The sequence below is a fragment of the Furipterus horrens genome, unplaced genomic scaffold (genome assembly GCF_987537825.1).
Source record: "Furipterus horrens unplaced genomic scaffold, mFurHor1.1.pri manual_scaffold_17, whole genome shotgun sequence".
Lineage (NCBI taxonomy): Eukaryota > Metazoa > Chordata > Mammalia > Chiroptera > Furipteridae > Furipterus > Furipterus horrens.
The window spans coordinates 11,467,697-11,480,897 of NW_028327187.1; the positions used below are offsets into that span (position 1 = coordinate 11,467,697).

At 45.4% G+C, this 13,201-nt stretch overlaps 1 protein-coding gene across 2 annotated transcripts; it reads left to right on the forward strand.

Annotated features, from left to right (window-relative positions):
* The first annotated feature begins 1,367 nt into the window (after positions 1-1,367).
* Positions 1,368-13,014, forward strand: LOC149990509 (rho-related GTP-binding protein RhoG-like). 2 transcript variants are annotated; one of them, XM_090264947.1, is made up of 4 exons: positions 1,368-1,500; positions 6,435-6,527; positions 7,033-7,491; positions 11,811-13,014. In XM_090264947.1, exons 2-4 carry the CDS (start codon positions 6,525-6,527, stop codon positions 11,814-11,816), a joined length of 468 nt encoding a protein of 155 aa, XP_090121073.1. In that variant the 5' UTR covers positions 1,368-1,500; positions 6,435-6,524; the 3' UTR covers positions 11,817-13,014. The 2 variants fall into 2 exon arrangements, with proteins under 2 accessions (XP_090121073.1, XP_090121072.1); XM_090264946.1 differs by lacking the exon at positions 11,811-13,014 and having other exon boundaries at positions 7,033-7,786.
* Positions 13,015-13,201: the final 187 nt, after the last annotated feature.

The following is a 13,201-nucleotide window of genomic DNA, read 5'->3' on the forward strand; positions in this document are numbered from 1 at the left end:
AAAAATTGGTTTCCAGGGGCAATGGGAAGGAGGGAATGTGGAGTTTTGTTTAATGGGTACAGAATTTCCATTTGGGGTGATGAAAAGGCTTTAGAAATAAACAAAGGTGATGGTACCACAATATTGTGGAGGTATTTAATGCCACTGAATTATACAGTTAAAAATGGTTAGAATGGCAAATTTTGTTATATATATTTACCACAGTTTAGAAAATAATTATATGCTCTGGCTGGCGTGGCTCAGTGCCCCTGGTATTTGTAGTTGTATGAACCAATAAATCCTCTTTATTGTTTAAGCCTATTGGAGTTGGGTTTTCTGTTACTTACCAATAAAAAAGGTATTTTTATTTAAAAATTTTTTTTGACAAATTGCTCTCCAAAAGTTATACTAATTTACAATCCAGCAACAAAATGAGTGTTTTTTTTTGTTTGTTTTTTGTTTTTGTTTTTTGCCCTGACTGATGTGGCTCAGTGCATTTGGCATTGTCCTGCAAACCAAGTTTGGCAGTTTGATTCCCAGTCAGGGTGCATGCCTGGGTTGCGGGCTGAGTCCCCGGTTGGAGATGTGTGAGAGGCAACCAATTGATGTTTCTCTCCCTCTCTTTCTCACGCCTTTACCCTCTCTCTAAAAATAAATAAAATAATAAAAACTAATTATATAACATACAAAACCCATTGAATTTAAATGGGGAGTTTTAATGGGGAATTGTTTGATACGAGGCTTCATATCTCAATAAAGCTGTTCTTGAAAGTGCATGCTGTATGATTCTATTTATATAAAACTCTGGGAAATACAAACTCATGGTGACAGAGCAGCACCAATTCGCTCACTTACCTCATTTTCTTTTATCGCTGCTATCTTTCCTAACATTTGTCAGTTCCCTAATCGCCTCTTTTTAAGAAAAAATATTTTATTTGTTTATTTTTAGAGAGAAGGGAAGGGAGGGAGAAAGACAGGGAAACATCCATGTGCGAGAGATACGTAGATTGGTTGCCTCTCGCGCGCCCCCAACTGGGGACCTGGCCCGCAACGCAGGCTGTGCCCAGACGAATTGAACCGGGGATGCTTAGGTTCTCAGACCGGCATTCAATCCGCTGAGCCACACCAGCCAGGGGCCCTGACCGCCTCTGTATGTTAATATTGGTCCCGAGGAAAAACGGGGGCCTGGGGAAGAAGGGGTGGCCTCCCTTTGCCAAGGGAAAGGTGAGACTGGGAGACCCTCGAACCCGAGACCTGGTCCTGGGGTCAGGATCTAAGCAATCCTCGATTACCGGGAGGCGTGGTTTAGGATCCTGTGACGCGCAGGAGAGGCTGGTCCCAGGACTGCACTTCCCAGGAGGTCTCCGGGCTCCGAATTCAGACTGCGTCCGAGGACGGGGTGGGACTCAGGTCGCTGCCCGGATGTGGCGCTGAGCCCGCGGTCCCTTGGAGCCCAGCGAGAGACGCCGGGAGGCTCTGCCGGCGCCGGTTGAACCGCGTGGGACAGCACCACTTTGCCGGGTAATCTACTGAAAACCCCACCCCCCACCCAAAACGGGGCCCACATCTGCTCTTTTGTCGAGTCTCTCCATCCCTGGGACCTTAGTATCTGAGCCACTCCTTGGATGGAAGGGATCTGAGGGTGGCATGGGCTGTGTGAGTAGCCTCGGAGGCTGAGCCAGTTCTGTGAGTCCAGTATGGGTCACCTCTCTGCTCCGGGCTCAAGAGTCCAGATGGAGTCCCAGAACCCACCACCCTTGGTGGAGGAGTTATGTGAGTGAGCGACATGCCCAGCGGGCTTGTCGTTGGCTATTGATGGATCACTGGGATTGCCCCTGTGGTGAAGTTGCCAGGCGCAGGATAGTTCGCTTGGCTCCGGGTTGCGGAGCGTTCGCGCGGCTTCCTTCGGCTCCAGCCATCCGAAATTATCTTCGACTGCACCTGAATCGAAGAAATCAGTCTTCAATGTGAGAAACCTCCCCCTAATTTAGTGGATAACTTAAGTTGCAGAAACTAGTAAATAAAAATGGGGGGGTGTCTTCTGCGGAATTGTTCTGTTTTCGGAAAGTGATTTCAAGTGGATTAGACTGAGATTTGCTGAAAGGGTGGGACTTGGAGGAGAATGAGCTAGAAACAGTAGTACTTTGAGCTGCATTCTTGTCTTCATTGTTACTGGGTCCTTTATATTGTTTATTCAACCTAGGAGAAAAGTGCCTGCTATGCAGACTATACAAGTGAAGGAGGATGCTTTCTCAGATGAGACAGGAAGATTTAGAAGAAACTATTCCAAGGTTAACAGTAAATGACTAACCAGGAAGGGAGCCTTCTGGGGTGTTGGCAGTTCCAGGTTCCCCACCTTCTAATCCTAGAGGCACCCTGAAGATCTCTAAGCTGCTCTGATGTCCACTTGACAGTGCTACTGTGAGGTTAAAAACGAGAGACAGGGGTACAAATTACTTTATACCAGCGTTCCCCAATCTTTTTGGCACTACGGACCGGTTCCGTGAGAGAGAGGGTGGGGGAACCACGACAGGAGGCGGAGCTCAGGTGAGCTTCACTTCCCTGCTGTGGAATGGGGGGGGGGGCCGGAGGCGGAGCTCAGGCGAACTTCACTCCCCCGCTGTGCAATGGGGGATACAGGAGGCAGAGCTCAGGTGAGCTTCACTTCCCGCCCCCCCCCCCCCCCGCTGTGGAATGGGGGAGCCGGAGGCCGAGCTCAGGTGAGCTTCGCGCTCTCCCCTGCTGGGCATTGGGCGGAGGCGGGGAGAAAGGATGGAGCTCCGCGACCTTTGCTTGTGGCCTGGGGGTTGGGGACCCCTGCTTTACACAATGCCTATAGAAGGCACTCGATTTTTAGTTTCCTTTGTTTCCCCATGGCAACTTTTTTCCCTCTGAACCGCACATTACTGTGCACTAGTACTTGCCCTTTTATAAGCCCTGCCTTTACCACAAGACGGTTAGCTTCTACCATTTGTTTTCTTTGTGCCCTTTGAGTCCCTGCTAGCGGTTAATTGCCGTGATATAGTACTTGGGACTATATCACACCACCAGTGTGGTTACTGGTGGTGATGGGGAGGGGACAGTATTCTGCTGGATGCTGGAACTGAGGTAAACAAACTTTTCTCATGTAGGTGACAAACAGAATACTGGCCTTCCTTTTCTAACTCCTAATCTTTTTCTCAGCGCTTCCAAACTTTAAAAAAAAAGTATTATTTTACTTTCAGTATTTTTAACCATTTTACGTGTACAATACAGTAGTGTTAACTATATTCACATTGCCCTGGCTGGTGTGGTTCAGTGCATTGAGTGCTGGGCCTGAGAACCAAAGGATTGCAGATTGAATTCCTAGTCAGGGCACGTGCCTGGGTTGCGGGTCGGGTCCCCAGCGGGGGGCGTGGGAGAGGCAACCACACAGATGTCTCTCCCCTTTTTCTTCCTCCCTTCCCCTCTCTAAAATTAAAAAAAAAAAATCTTAAAAAAAAACTATATTCACATTGCTGTGCAATAGATCTCTAGAATTTTTTCATCTTGCAAAAGTGAAACTATCTCTGGCTAGTGTGACTCGGTGGATTGAGTGCCAGCCTGTGAACGGAAGGGTGGTAGGTTTGATTCCCCCAACAGAGCACATGTGCGGGTTGCAGTGGACCTGGGTTGGGGACAGGGAGAGGCAATGGATTAATGTTTCTCTCACTCAACAATGTTTCTCTTCCTGTCTCTCCCTCCCCTCCCCTCTCTCTGAAAATAAATAAAATCTTTTAAAAAACCTGGAAGGCGGTAGACACCCCATTTCCCTCTCCTCCAGCCCCTGGCCACCACCATTCACTCTACTTTTATTTCAATGAGTTTCACTCTTCTAGATAACTCATATAATTGGAATCATGCAGTATTCAGCTATTTTGTGACTGGCTTATTTCACTTAGCATCAGGTCCTCAAGGTTCATCTATGATGTAGCACATGAAAAGATTTCCATCTTTTTTTAAAAAAAGGCTTTATTTATTTACTTTTTAGAGAGAGGGGAAGGGGGAGGGAGAGGAACATTGATGTGAAAGAGAAACATTGATCAGTAGTGTCTCGCATATGCCCCCAACCAGGGATCAAACCCACAACCCAGGCATGTGCCCTGACTGGGAATTGAACCGGCAGCCCTTCACTTTGTGGAACGATGCCCAACCCACTGAGCCATACTGGTTAAAACTTTTTAACTTTGCAGAATTTTAAACATATACACAAGGAGATAAAATAGTATAATGAACACGTAGGCTGATCAAATGGGTCAGTTGTACAAAACAGCCTCCTGAAGTACCTGGGACTTGTGCTGAACCCTCCCTTTTGCAGGCAGTTTGTTGTGGGTGAGCATGTTTGGAGTTTTGTTTCAGACCTGAGGTGTTCTAGCTACTTTTCATCATCTAGGCCCTCAGCCGTCAGTGTGACTGGAGTGCCCAGCTGCAGATCATATATACTAAGAGTATATGGAGATAATAAATTAGTAGAAGTGAAGGTAGTTGCCTTTTCCTACTTACAGAGATGAGGAACTGAGTTTGGAGTGCAGGGTGGTTTTTGTGCCCCAGCTTTGCTCTGGTTCAGCAACCCCCTGAGATGCAACGGTGTCCTGAAAGCAGTCACTTTGAGCTGAGATGTTTGACACTCGATGATACCTAGAGGAGGCTGGGAAGATGAGATATACAAGCAGTGATTGCTAGAGAATTCAGAAGAGAAAGAAATGACTCCAGACTGGGAAAGTTAAAGAATGTGGTAGTAATTTTGCTCTGTTTCCCATGACCTTGTGTGTTGGATCCTTATGCCCATTCCTAGGTAGAAAAGGGCAGAGCTGATGGTCAGTGACTACCCTGGGAGGGTTGCCTGCTAGTCCTGAGTTATACTCTGGACCATTAGCTGTGGGACCTGTGCTACCAAAGGCTTCGGAGCCGTGTTCAGAATTGGGAAGAGAGCTACCCCTAGTGGGCCTGTGTGAAGCATACTCAGAAGGCCAACTTCTTTACCAAGACTCAAGAGGAGTTCTGTTTTGTTTTTGACTCTGGTAGGGACCTAAAACAATGGGGTAGGGGATATGTCTATTACCCCAAATTCCCAAGGTGAGAACTAATTCTCAATTTCTTTCTATAATCAAATACATATGACAATATATCCCCTTTCTTCTACATCTGACACTTGAAGAAGCGCTACTAAGGATTGGGTCTGAAAGGAGGGCAGTAGTTAAGAAGCTAAGGACATTGGAGTGCTCTGGGTCACTGACAAGGTAGGGCATTGCCAGGGTATTGATATGGGTGTTTGAACATGGGAACTCATAGTAAACATGTTTCTTGGAGATCATCTATGCCAGGGGTCACCAACCCCCAGGCTGCGGATGCGGGGGCAGCAGATGCATATCCTCTCTCTGTGGCCTGTTTAGGATCACAGCAGGAGGTGAGTTGGGTGAGTGGTGGGTGGTAGCATTACCATCTGAGCTCCGCCTCCTGTTATCCAACCCTCCCCCACTCCGCCGTGGAAAAATTGTCTTCCATGAAACTAGCCCTTGGTTGGGGACTGCATGCCATGCCATTAACTGCCAAGTACTTTATTCATGAAGAAATGGACAAAGAATATGGTGCTCCCATGACCTGTAGTTTTACTCAGAGAAGATGGGAAGGGATGGAGACCCCTGGTTGTATAGCATTGTAATCACATTACAGAACTACTGCCTTCTCTAGCAGCATAGTAGAAGAATAATAACTTATGAAGTCAGAGTAGTTTCTGAAACCCAATAAGTGCTTCCTATGTGGCAGACACTAATAATGACTGCTCTTGCATTCTTTCATTTAAGCCTCAGGTTAGAAATTTGCCCAAGTTCCCAGGCTTAGGAAAAGAGAGGACTGGTTTTTGACCCCAGGGGTTCTGATCTCAGAGCTTGGACTTTTTTTTTTTTTTTTTAAGATCTTATTTATTCATTTTCAGAGAGAGGGGAAGGGAGGGAGAAAGAGAGGGAGAGAAGAAACAGAGGGAGAGAAGAAACATCTATGTGAGAACATCTATCATCAGTTGCCTCTTGCATGCCCCCAAGTGGGGACCTGGCCACAACTCATGCATGTACCCTGACTGGGAACGGAACCAGTGACCTCTCAGTTTGCAGGCCGACATTCAATCCACTGAGCCACACCAGCCAGGGCTTTTTTTTTTAAGATTTTAAATTCATTTACTTTTTGAGAGAGGGTAAGGGAGGGAGAAAAAGAGGGAGAGAAACATCAGTGTGTGGTTGCCTATCGCATGCTCCCAACTGGGGACCTGGCCCACAACCCAGGTTGTGCCCTGACTTGGAATCGAACCGGTGACCCTTTGGTTCACAGGCCAGTGCTCAGTCCACTGAGCCATATCAGCCAGGATATGAATGGTTTTTAATCTTTTGGGGACTCACAGCCCTTTCCAAGACTCTGATAACAGCTTTGGATCTTCTTTCCAGAAAAAAATCACTTACGCGCATACATATACGATTGCATACAACTTCAGAGGTGGCTTTTACGACCCACTGAAGCCTGTCCTCTAGCAGTCCATGGTAAGAACTTCTGTCCTGTACCACCTTTCCCAGCTGGTTCTTCTATGGTGTGTAGGGGATGGGCAGTGGGGGGTGAGGGTGGGTCTCACCTTTTCTCTTTCTTCTTAGAGCAGTGGTTCTCAACTTTCCTAATGCCGTGACCCTTTAATACAGTTCCTCATGTTGTGGCGACCCCTAACCATAAAATTATTTTCGTTGCTACTTCATAACTGTAATTTTGCTACTGTTATGATCGTAATGTAAATATCTGATAGGCAGGATGTATTTTCATTGTTACAGATGGACCATAATTAAAGCATAGTGATTAAGCACAAAAATAATATGTAATTATATATGTGTTTTCTGATGGTCTTAGGCGACCCCTGTGAAAGGGTCATTCGACCCCCAAAGGGGTCGCGACCCACAGGTTGAGAACCGCTGCCTTAGAGAGAAATGTTTATGAAGCTTAAGCTCCCTTCATTAACCAAGCATCTGGGAACACTCTTCATTTCTCTCTTATATGTAGGACTCCAAGGAAAGAATGCAGACGATCAAATGTGTGGTTGTAGGAGATGGGGCAGTGGGTAAGACCTGCCTCCTCATCAGTTACACAACAAACACCTTTCCTGAGGAGTATATCCCCACTGTCTTTGACAACTATAGCGCCCAGACATCTGTGGATGGCCAGACCGTCAGCCTGAACCTGTGGGACACGGCTGGTCAAGAAGAATACGACCGACTGAGAACGCTCTCCTACCCCTTGACCAATATATTCGTCATTTGTTTTTCCATCGGCAGCCCATCCTCCTATGACAATGTGAAGCATAAGTGGCACCCAGAGGTGTCCCATCATTGCCCCAATGTACCTGTTCTGCTGGTAGGCACCAAGAGGGACTTGCGGAGTGACCGTGAGACAGTGAAGAAGCTGAAAGAACAGAGACTGGTGCCCACAACTCCTCAGCAAGGCGCTTCCCTGGCTAAGCAGGTGGGGGCTGTGAAGTATCTAGAATGTTCTGCCTTGATGCAGGATGGGGTACGTGAGGTATTTTTGGAAGCTATCCGGGCTGTGCTTTACCCTGTAACAAAGAAGAACACCAAGAAGTGTGTCCTCTTATAGCTTTAAGGGTAGTACTTAGGGACTGCATCCACAGAGAAAAAGGCAGGTGGATTCCTTTGACAGCATTTACCAATGCCAACCGAGCCATTTGTTCCCCTGGAAACCCTAGGCTCCAGGTTACTGGGCTTTTGGGGGAACAAAGACAGACAGACTAGTCTGTACATGGCTGCTTTGCAGTTTGGTCTGAACCTTTTGGAGGGAGGGAGGGAGGGAGGGAGGGAGGGAGAGAGAGAGAGAGAGAGTGTGAGAGCGTGTGTGCATGCATGTGTGTGTGTGCGCATGCATGTGTGTGTGTGCGCGCGCGCGTCCCATGAAAGTGGTAAGAGGACACACCACCAAGCGCTGTTCTTTCCTGTCCTGGCCAGGCCACAACTAAGCAGAGCAGTCTCGTAGTGTTCTTAGTAGACTTTTGCCTGTCTGCTTTTATATAGAATTTCAGCTTCCATGGCTATAGTTACATTGAGCCAAGTGCCTCACAGAAGGACAAGGATGTCCAGTTTTCAAATCATTGACTTAAACTTTCTGATACTCTTATGTTTTAAGTATATTTTATTGATTATGCTATTAACAGTTGTGCCAATTTTTCCCCTTTGCCCCCCTCCACCCCATATCCCCTTCCCTCCAGTAATTCCCCCTCCCTTAGTTCATGTCCATGGGTCATGCACATAAGTTCTTTGGCCTCTCCATTTACTTTACTATTCTTAATGTCCCCCTGTCTATTTTGTACCTACCAATTATGCTTCTTGGTCCCTGCACCTTCCCTAATTTCCCCCTTCCCCCTCCCAGCTGATAATCCTCCATGTGATTTCCGTATCTATGGTTCTGTTCCTGTTCTGGTGGTTTGTCTTGTTTTTTAGATTCATTTGTTGATAGTTGTGAGTTGTCACTTTAGTGTTCATAGTTTTCATCATCTTCTTTTTCTTAAATGTGTCCTTTTAACATTTCATATAATAATGGCTTGGTGATGATGAACTCTTTTAGCTTTACCTTGTCTGGGAAGCACTTTTATCTGCCCTTCCATTCTAAATGATAGCTTTGCTGGATAGAGGAGTCTTGGTTGTAGGTCCTTGCCTTTCATCACACTGAATACTTCTTGCCAGTCCTTTCATGCCTGCAAAGTTTCTTTTGAGAAATCAGCTGATGGTCTTATGGGAACCCCTTTGTAGGTAACTCTTCTTTTTTCTTGCTGCTTTTAAGATTCTCTCTTTATATTTAACCTTTTGCATTTCAATTATGACGTGTCTTGGTGTGGTCCTCTTTGGGTCTAGCTTGTTTGGGACTCGCTGTGCTTCCTGGACTTGTATGTCTATTTCCTTCACCAAATTAGGAAAGTTTTCCTTCATTATTTTTTCAAATATGTTTTCAATTTCTTGCTCTTCCTCTTCTGGCACCCCTATGATTTGGATGCTGGTAGGCACCAAGAGGGACTTGTCAGAGTGATTGTGAGACAGTGGAGAAGCTGAAGGAACAGAAACTAGTGCCCACAACTCCTCAGCAAGGCACTTACCTGGCTAAGCAGGTGGGGGCTGTGAAGTATGTGGAATGTTCTGCTATGATGCAGGATAGGGTACTTGAGGTATTTTTGGAAGCTGTCCAGGCTGTGCTTTACCCTGCTACAAAGCAGAACACCAAGAATTACGTTCAAAGTTGTCCCAAAGGTTTCCAATGCTCTCCTCATTTTTTTCAATTCTTGTTTCTTCATTCTGTACTGGTTGACTGTTTATTTCTTCCTTATGTTCCATGTCGTTGATTTGAACCCTGGCTCCTTTCCCTTCACCATTGGTTTTGTGTGGATTTTTCTTCATTTCACTTAGTATAGCCTTCACTTTCCCTTATGTGTTTGTGGTACTTAATCATTTCTGTGAGCATTGTTATCACCAGTGTTTTGAACTCGGGATATGTTAGTTTGGCTATCTCCTTGTCACTTAGTTCTCCCTCTGGAGCCTTGATCTGCTCCCTCTTTTGGGCCATACTTCTCTGTCTCCTCAACTTGACAGGCTGCTGTGTTTGCCTCTGTGTCTTAGGTAGACCCTTACACTCCCTTAGGTATTTGTCAGTGCTGCTAGACCCGTTTCACCACCTGGTGGCACTGTATGTGGGAAGGGGTCAGAGAGGGAATACTGTAATGCCACTTGCTCAGTACTTGCCCCTTTTTCTGTCACTTCACCTGCTTCCCATATGTGACTGGTGCCCCTCTAGCTGTTGCCCTGGTGATGGTTCCCAGAGTGGGTGAGTGTGCCTAGGTTCTAGGACCATGGGGGCCTCTAAACAGACTCTCAGGAAGATGGGCAGTTTCTTTTGCTGCCCCAGCCCCCTCTGGTTTTCACAGCCAGAAGCTATGAGGCTTTATTTTCAGGTTCTGTGAGCTGGCCTGGGACTGGGATTGCTCACTCCCCAGGTGACTATCCTGGCTTTTACAATGTGTTCAGCCGGTGGCCATGACTTGTCTCCCTCACCTTCCTCACACTATATCCTCTCCACCTCAGCTTCCTGTCTCCGCTCCTTCTACCCGTCTGGATGAGTATTACTTCTTTAAATCTTTGGGTGGACTTCCATATAGTTTGTTATTCTGGCAGTTATGGTTTTTTTTTGTTGTTGTTTTGTTTTCAGGTGGTTGTAATCCTTATGGTTGTGCAAAGAGGCGAAGTGAGTCTACCTACGCCTCCATCTTGGCCAGGCTCTGGTACTCATTTTTTAAAAACCACTTTATGTGTGAACCTTGATGTTCCCAATGTTGACACATCCTTCCCATTCTTGAGATGAGGCATTTTTGCAAAACTGGTTAAGTAGTATTTTCCAAAATTCAGTGAGATGGGACTAGATGTTATGTGGTAAAATAAACCAGGGACCAGCTATTTAAATAAAAGCTGAAGCGGTTTCTCTACTACAGGAATTTATAATTTTTAATAAGTATGCAACATTTCCTGAACTTTTTTTTTTTTTTTGTCCTTTGTAATACCTATTAACATCTGAAAATACAGTTTTAGAGATGCTGGGTTAATAGGAACTAGGAATTCCCATGGAGGAGGCTATGAAAAAAAGCATAATGTGGTTCTTTTCACATCTTTGAAAGTTAGTCATGGACTTGTTATTGTTCCTCTTCCACCCTCAGGAGGCTAGGTTTGGCCCTTGGTCACAGTGCATTGGATGTGGGATCTGATGGTCAGATCTGTTATGAGATTTTGATAGCACTATGGGCCTGATGGAATTAACGATCCCTCTGAGAAGCTGAGTTATGTCTCTGAGGATTCTCTGGCTTTTTTTTTTTTTCTCTTTGTCACCTTCCATTTTAGGAAATACCACTGAAGGTTAACCCCCTAAATAAAAGCAAGCAAGCAAGCAGCCAACCAACCAACCAACCAACCAAAATGTCTTGCCAGTCTTTGTGAGGGAGTTCTGTGAGTCCCTCGGAGGGCTTCTCTTTTGCTGTCATTCCTCTTGAGTTAACTATAAAGGCTACCTTGCTCTCTTCCTGTTCCTCCCTCCTCTGTACATCTTGGTATATGTGCGTTTGTGCTTGTTCAGCCTCATGTGCCTTTTGAGGTCTTTCAGTTGCTCTAAGAGAGCTGGAGTATGTTGGATCTCCAGACCTGGGGGGCTGGAGTTGTTCAGCCTGCCCTGGGGCAGTATTAGTCAGATTCCTCATCCCAGTAGGCTTGCTTCTCCATAGTTGTAACGTTTCTGACCTTCTTTATTTGATGTGGAAGAAAAACTTCTCCACCTGGCAGATAGCGATTGACAACTTCACCTTGTAAATACCCTCTCATCCTGCCAAAATAGCATTGGATTTTTGAGCGTTTGGCAGCTAAAATGATCACGTACCTATACTCCCTGCCTCCCCCTGTGGTGGGTGAAGTGTCTGTGCTTTGCCCTGTGACAGTCTTGCTGTGGCTCTTATATAAGACGTGAACAGAGTAGCTTCAGGCTAACTGAACCTCCTGGGTAGGGTTGCCAGAAAAAACACAGTAGTATTTTACATGACAGAAGGAGACTAGACTGGGTGGTGAGCACACAATGGAGTATGCAGATGTCATACACCTGAAACTTATATGTTATTAACCAATATTACTCCAATAAACTTAATTAAAATAAAAGTTTTTACAAATAACTTTTTTAGTGTAAGTAATGTACCGTGCAATATTTGCGACATACACTAAAACATTATTTGCTGTTTATCTGAAATTCAGATTTAGTGCAAGCATCCTGTATTTTTATTTGCTAAATCTGGTGACCCTCCTCTTGGAGAATCTGGAACCTGGAGGTCAAGGAGAAATCAAGTATTGATAGAAGATAAAAGGGTATGTCAACTCTATTCTTCCTGCTTTTCTTCTGGTTTTCCTTTTCCCTCATCAGGGACTAGTGTTGTTTTGTTTTCCCTTCATCACGGTACCCTCCACTTCATACACTACTTCATACACTACTTCGTTGGTGTATATTTCTACACAAGTTGATTGTCTAAAGCTGTGGAGGATGGAGGGTGGCTAGTATTGATTGTCTGGCACGCGCCTTCTATCTCAATTTCAAGGTACTGTATCTATTTCCTACTGTGTGCCCCAGGGCTTCCTGTGGGGTGGTGGTGGCAGGGATTCTTTGAGCATTGTCAACTGGAAAAGAGTGAGGGTGGCCCTCAATGAGGGCCCAGGAAGTGCTTTGGAACGTGAGGTTGCTGTTGTAGAACTATGGTGACTGTAGGAGTCAACTGGCCTGTGTGCATGTGTGTCCTTTGCCCTTGCATAGAGTCCTTGAGTTTTTCCAAAGCCAGTCAAGTGAAAGTACTTATTGCTCAAGTATATTGCAGTCTCAGGGTGTTCTGATTGATGCTGCTGGGGTGCTCACAGGACTTCATGGTTGAAAGTGGCTAGAAACATGACTGTCACCTGTGTTTCTGGGAGCTTTTTGTTAAGCTACTGAAGTCTTTTAAATTGGTTTTTAGCCGTGGCTGGGTTGAGTGGCGGCCTGTGAATTGAAAGGTCGCCAGTTCAGAGTCTCAGTCGGGGCACATGCCTGGGTTGCGGGCCAGGTTCCCAGTTGGGGATGTGCAAGAGGCAACTGATCCTCTCGCATATCCACGTTTCTCTCCCTTTCTCCCTCCCTTCCCCTCTCTCTAAAAGTAAATAAATTTAAAAAATGTAATAGTGCCTCCCTCTCTTCTTGCCTGGGAAATCCCCAAATGTAAGCCTAGGTTTGGTTTGGGCAAACTTGTGTCCTCTCATAAACAGAGGTGTGATCCACAGGTCTGAGAGAGGGGTTTTGTTGTTGGATTGATTTGATATTCCTAAGCATACACTGACATCCTTATTTTTATACCTAAAAGGAATTTGTATGAAGACTACATGCTAGTATTGTTTTAAAATTATTCATAATGGATGATAATAAACTTTTCTGACTTTACTGTGTCTGTTGCTTTCTAAAAATAAAAGCAATTCCTTCCCCACCCCACCCCTGTTTTAAGTGGTTTCAAAATTCTTTACAACTTGCAAAGGATAGAATAACTAATTATTGTATTGAACATTGTACTTGTGTGTAACTGTACTTATTTTTCTACATCAGACAAATCAGTGTATGGGATTGTCTGCCT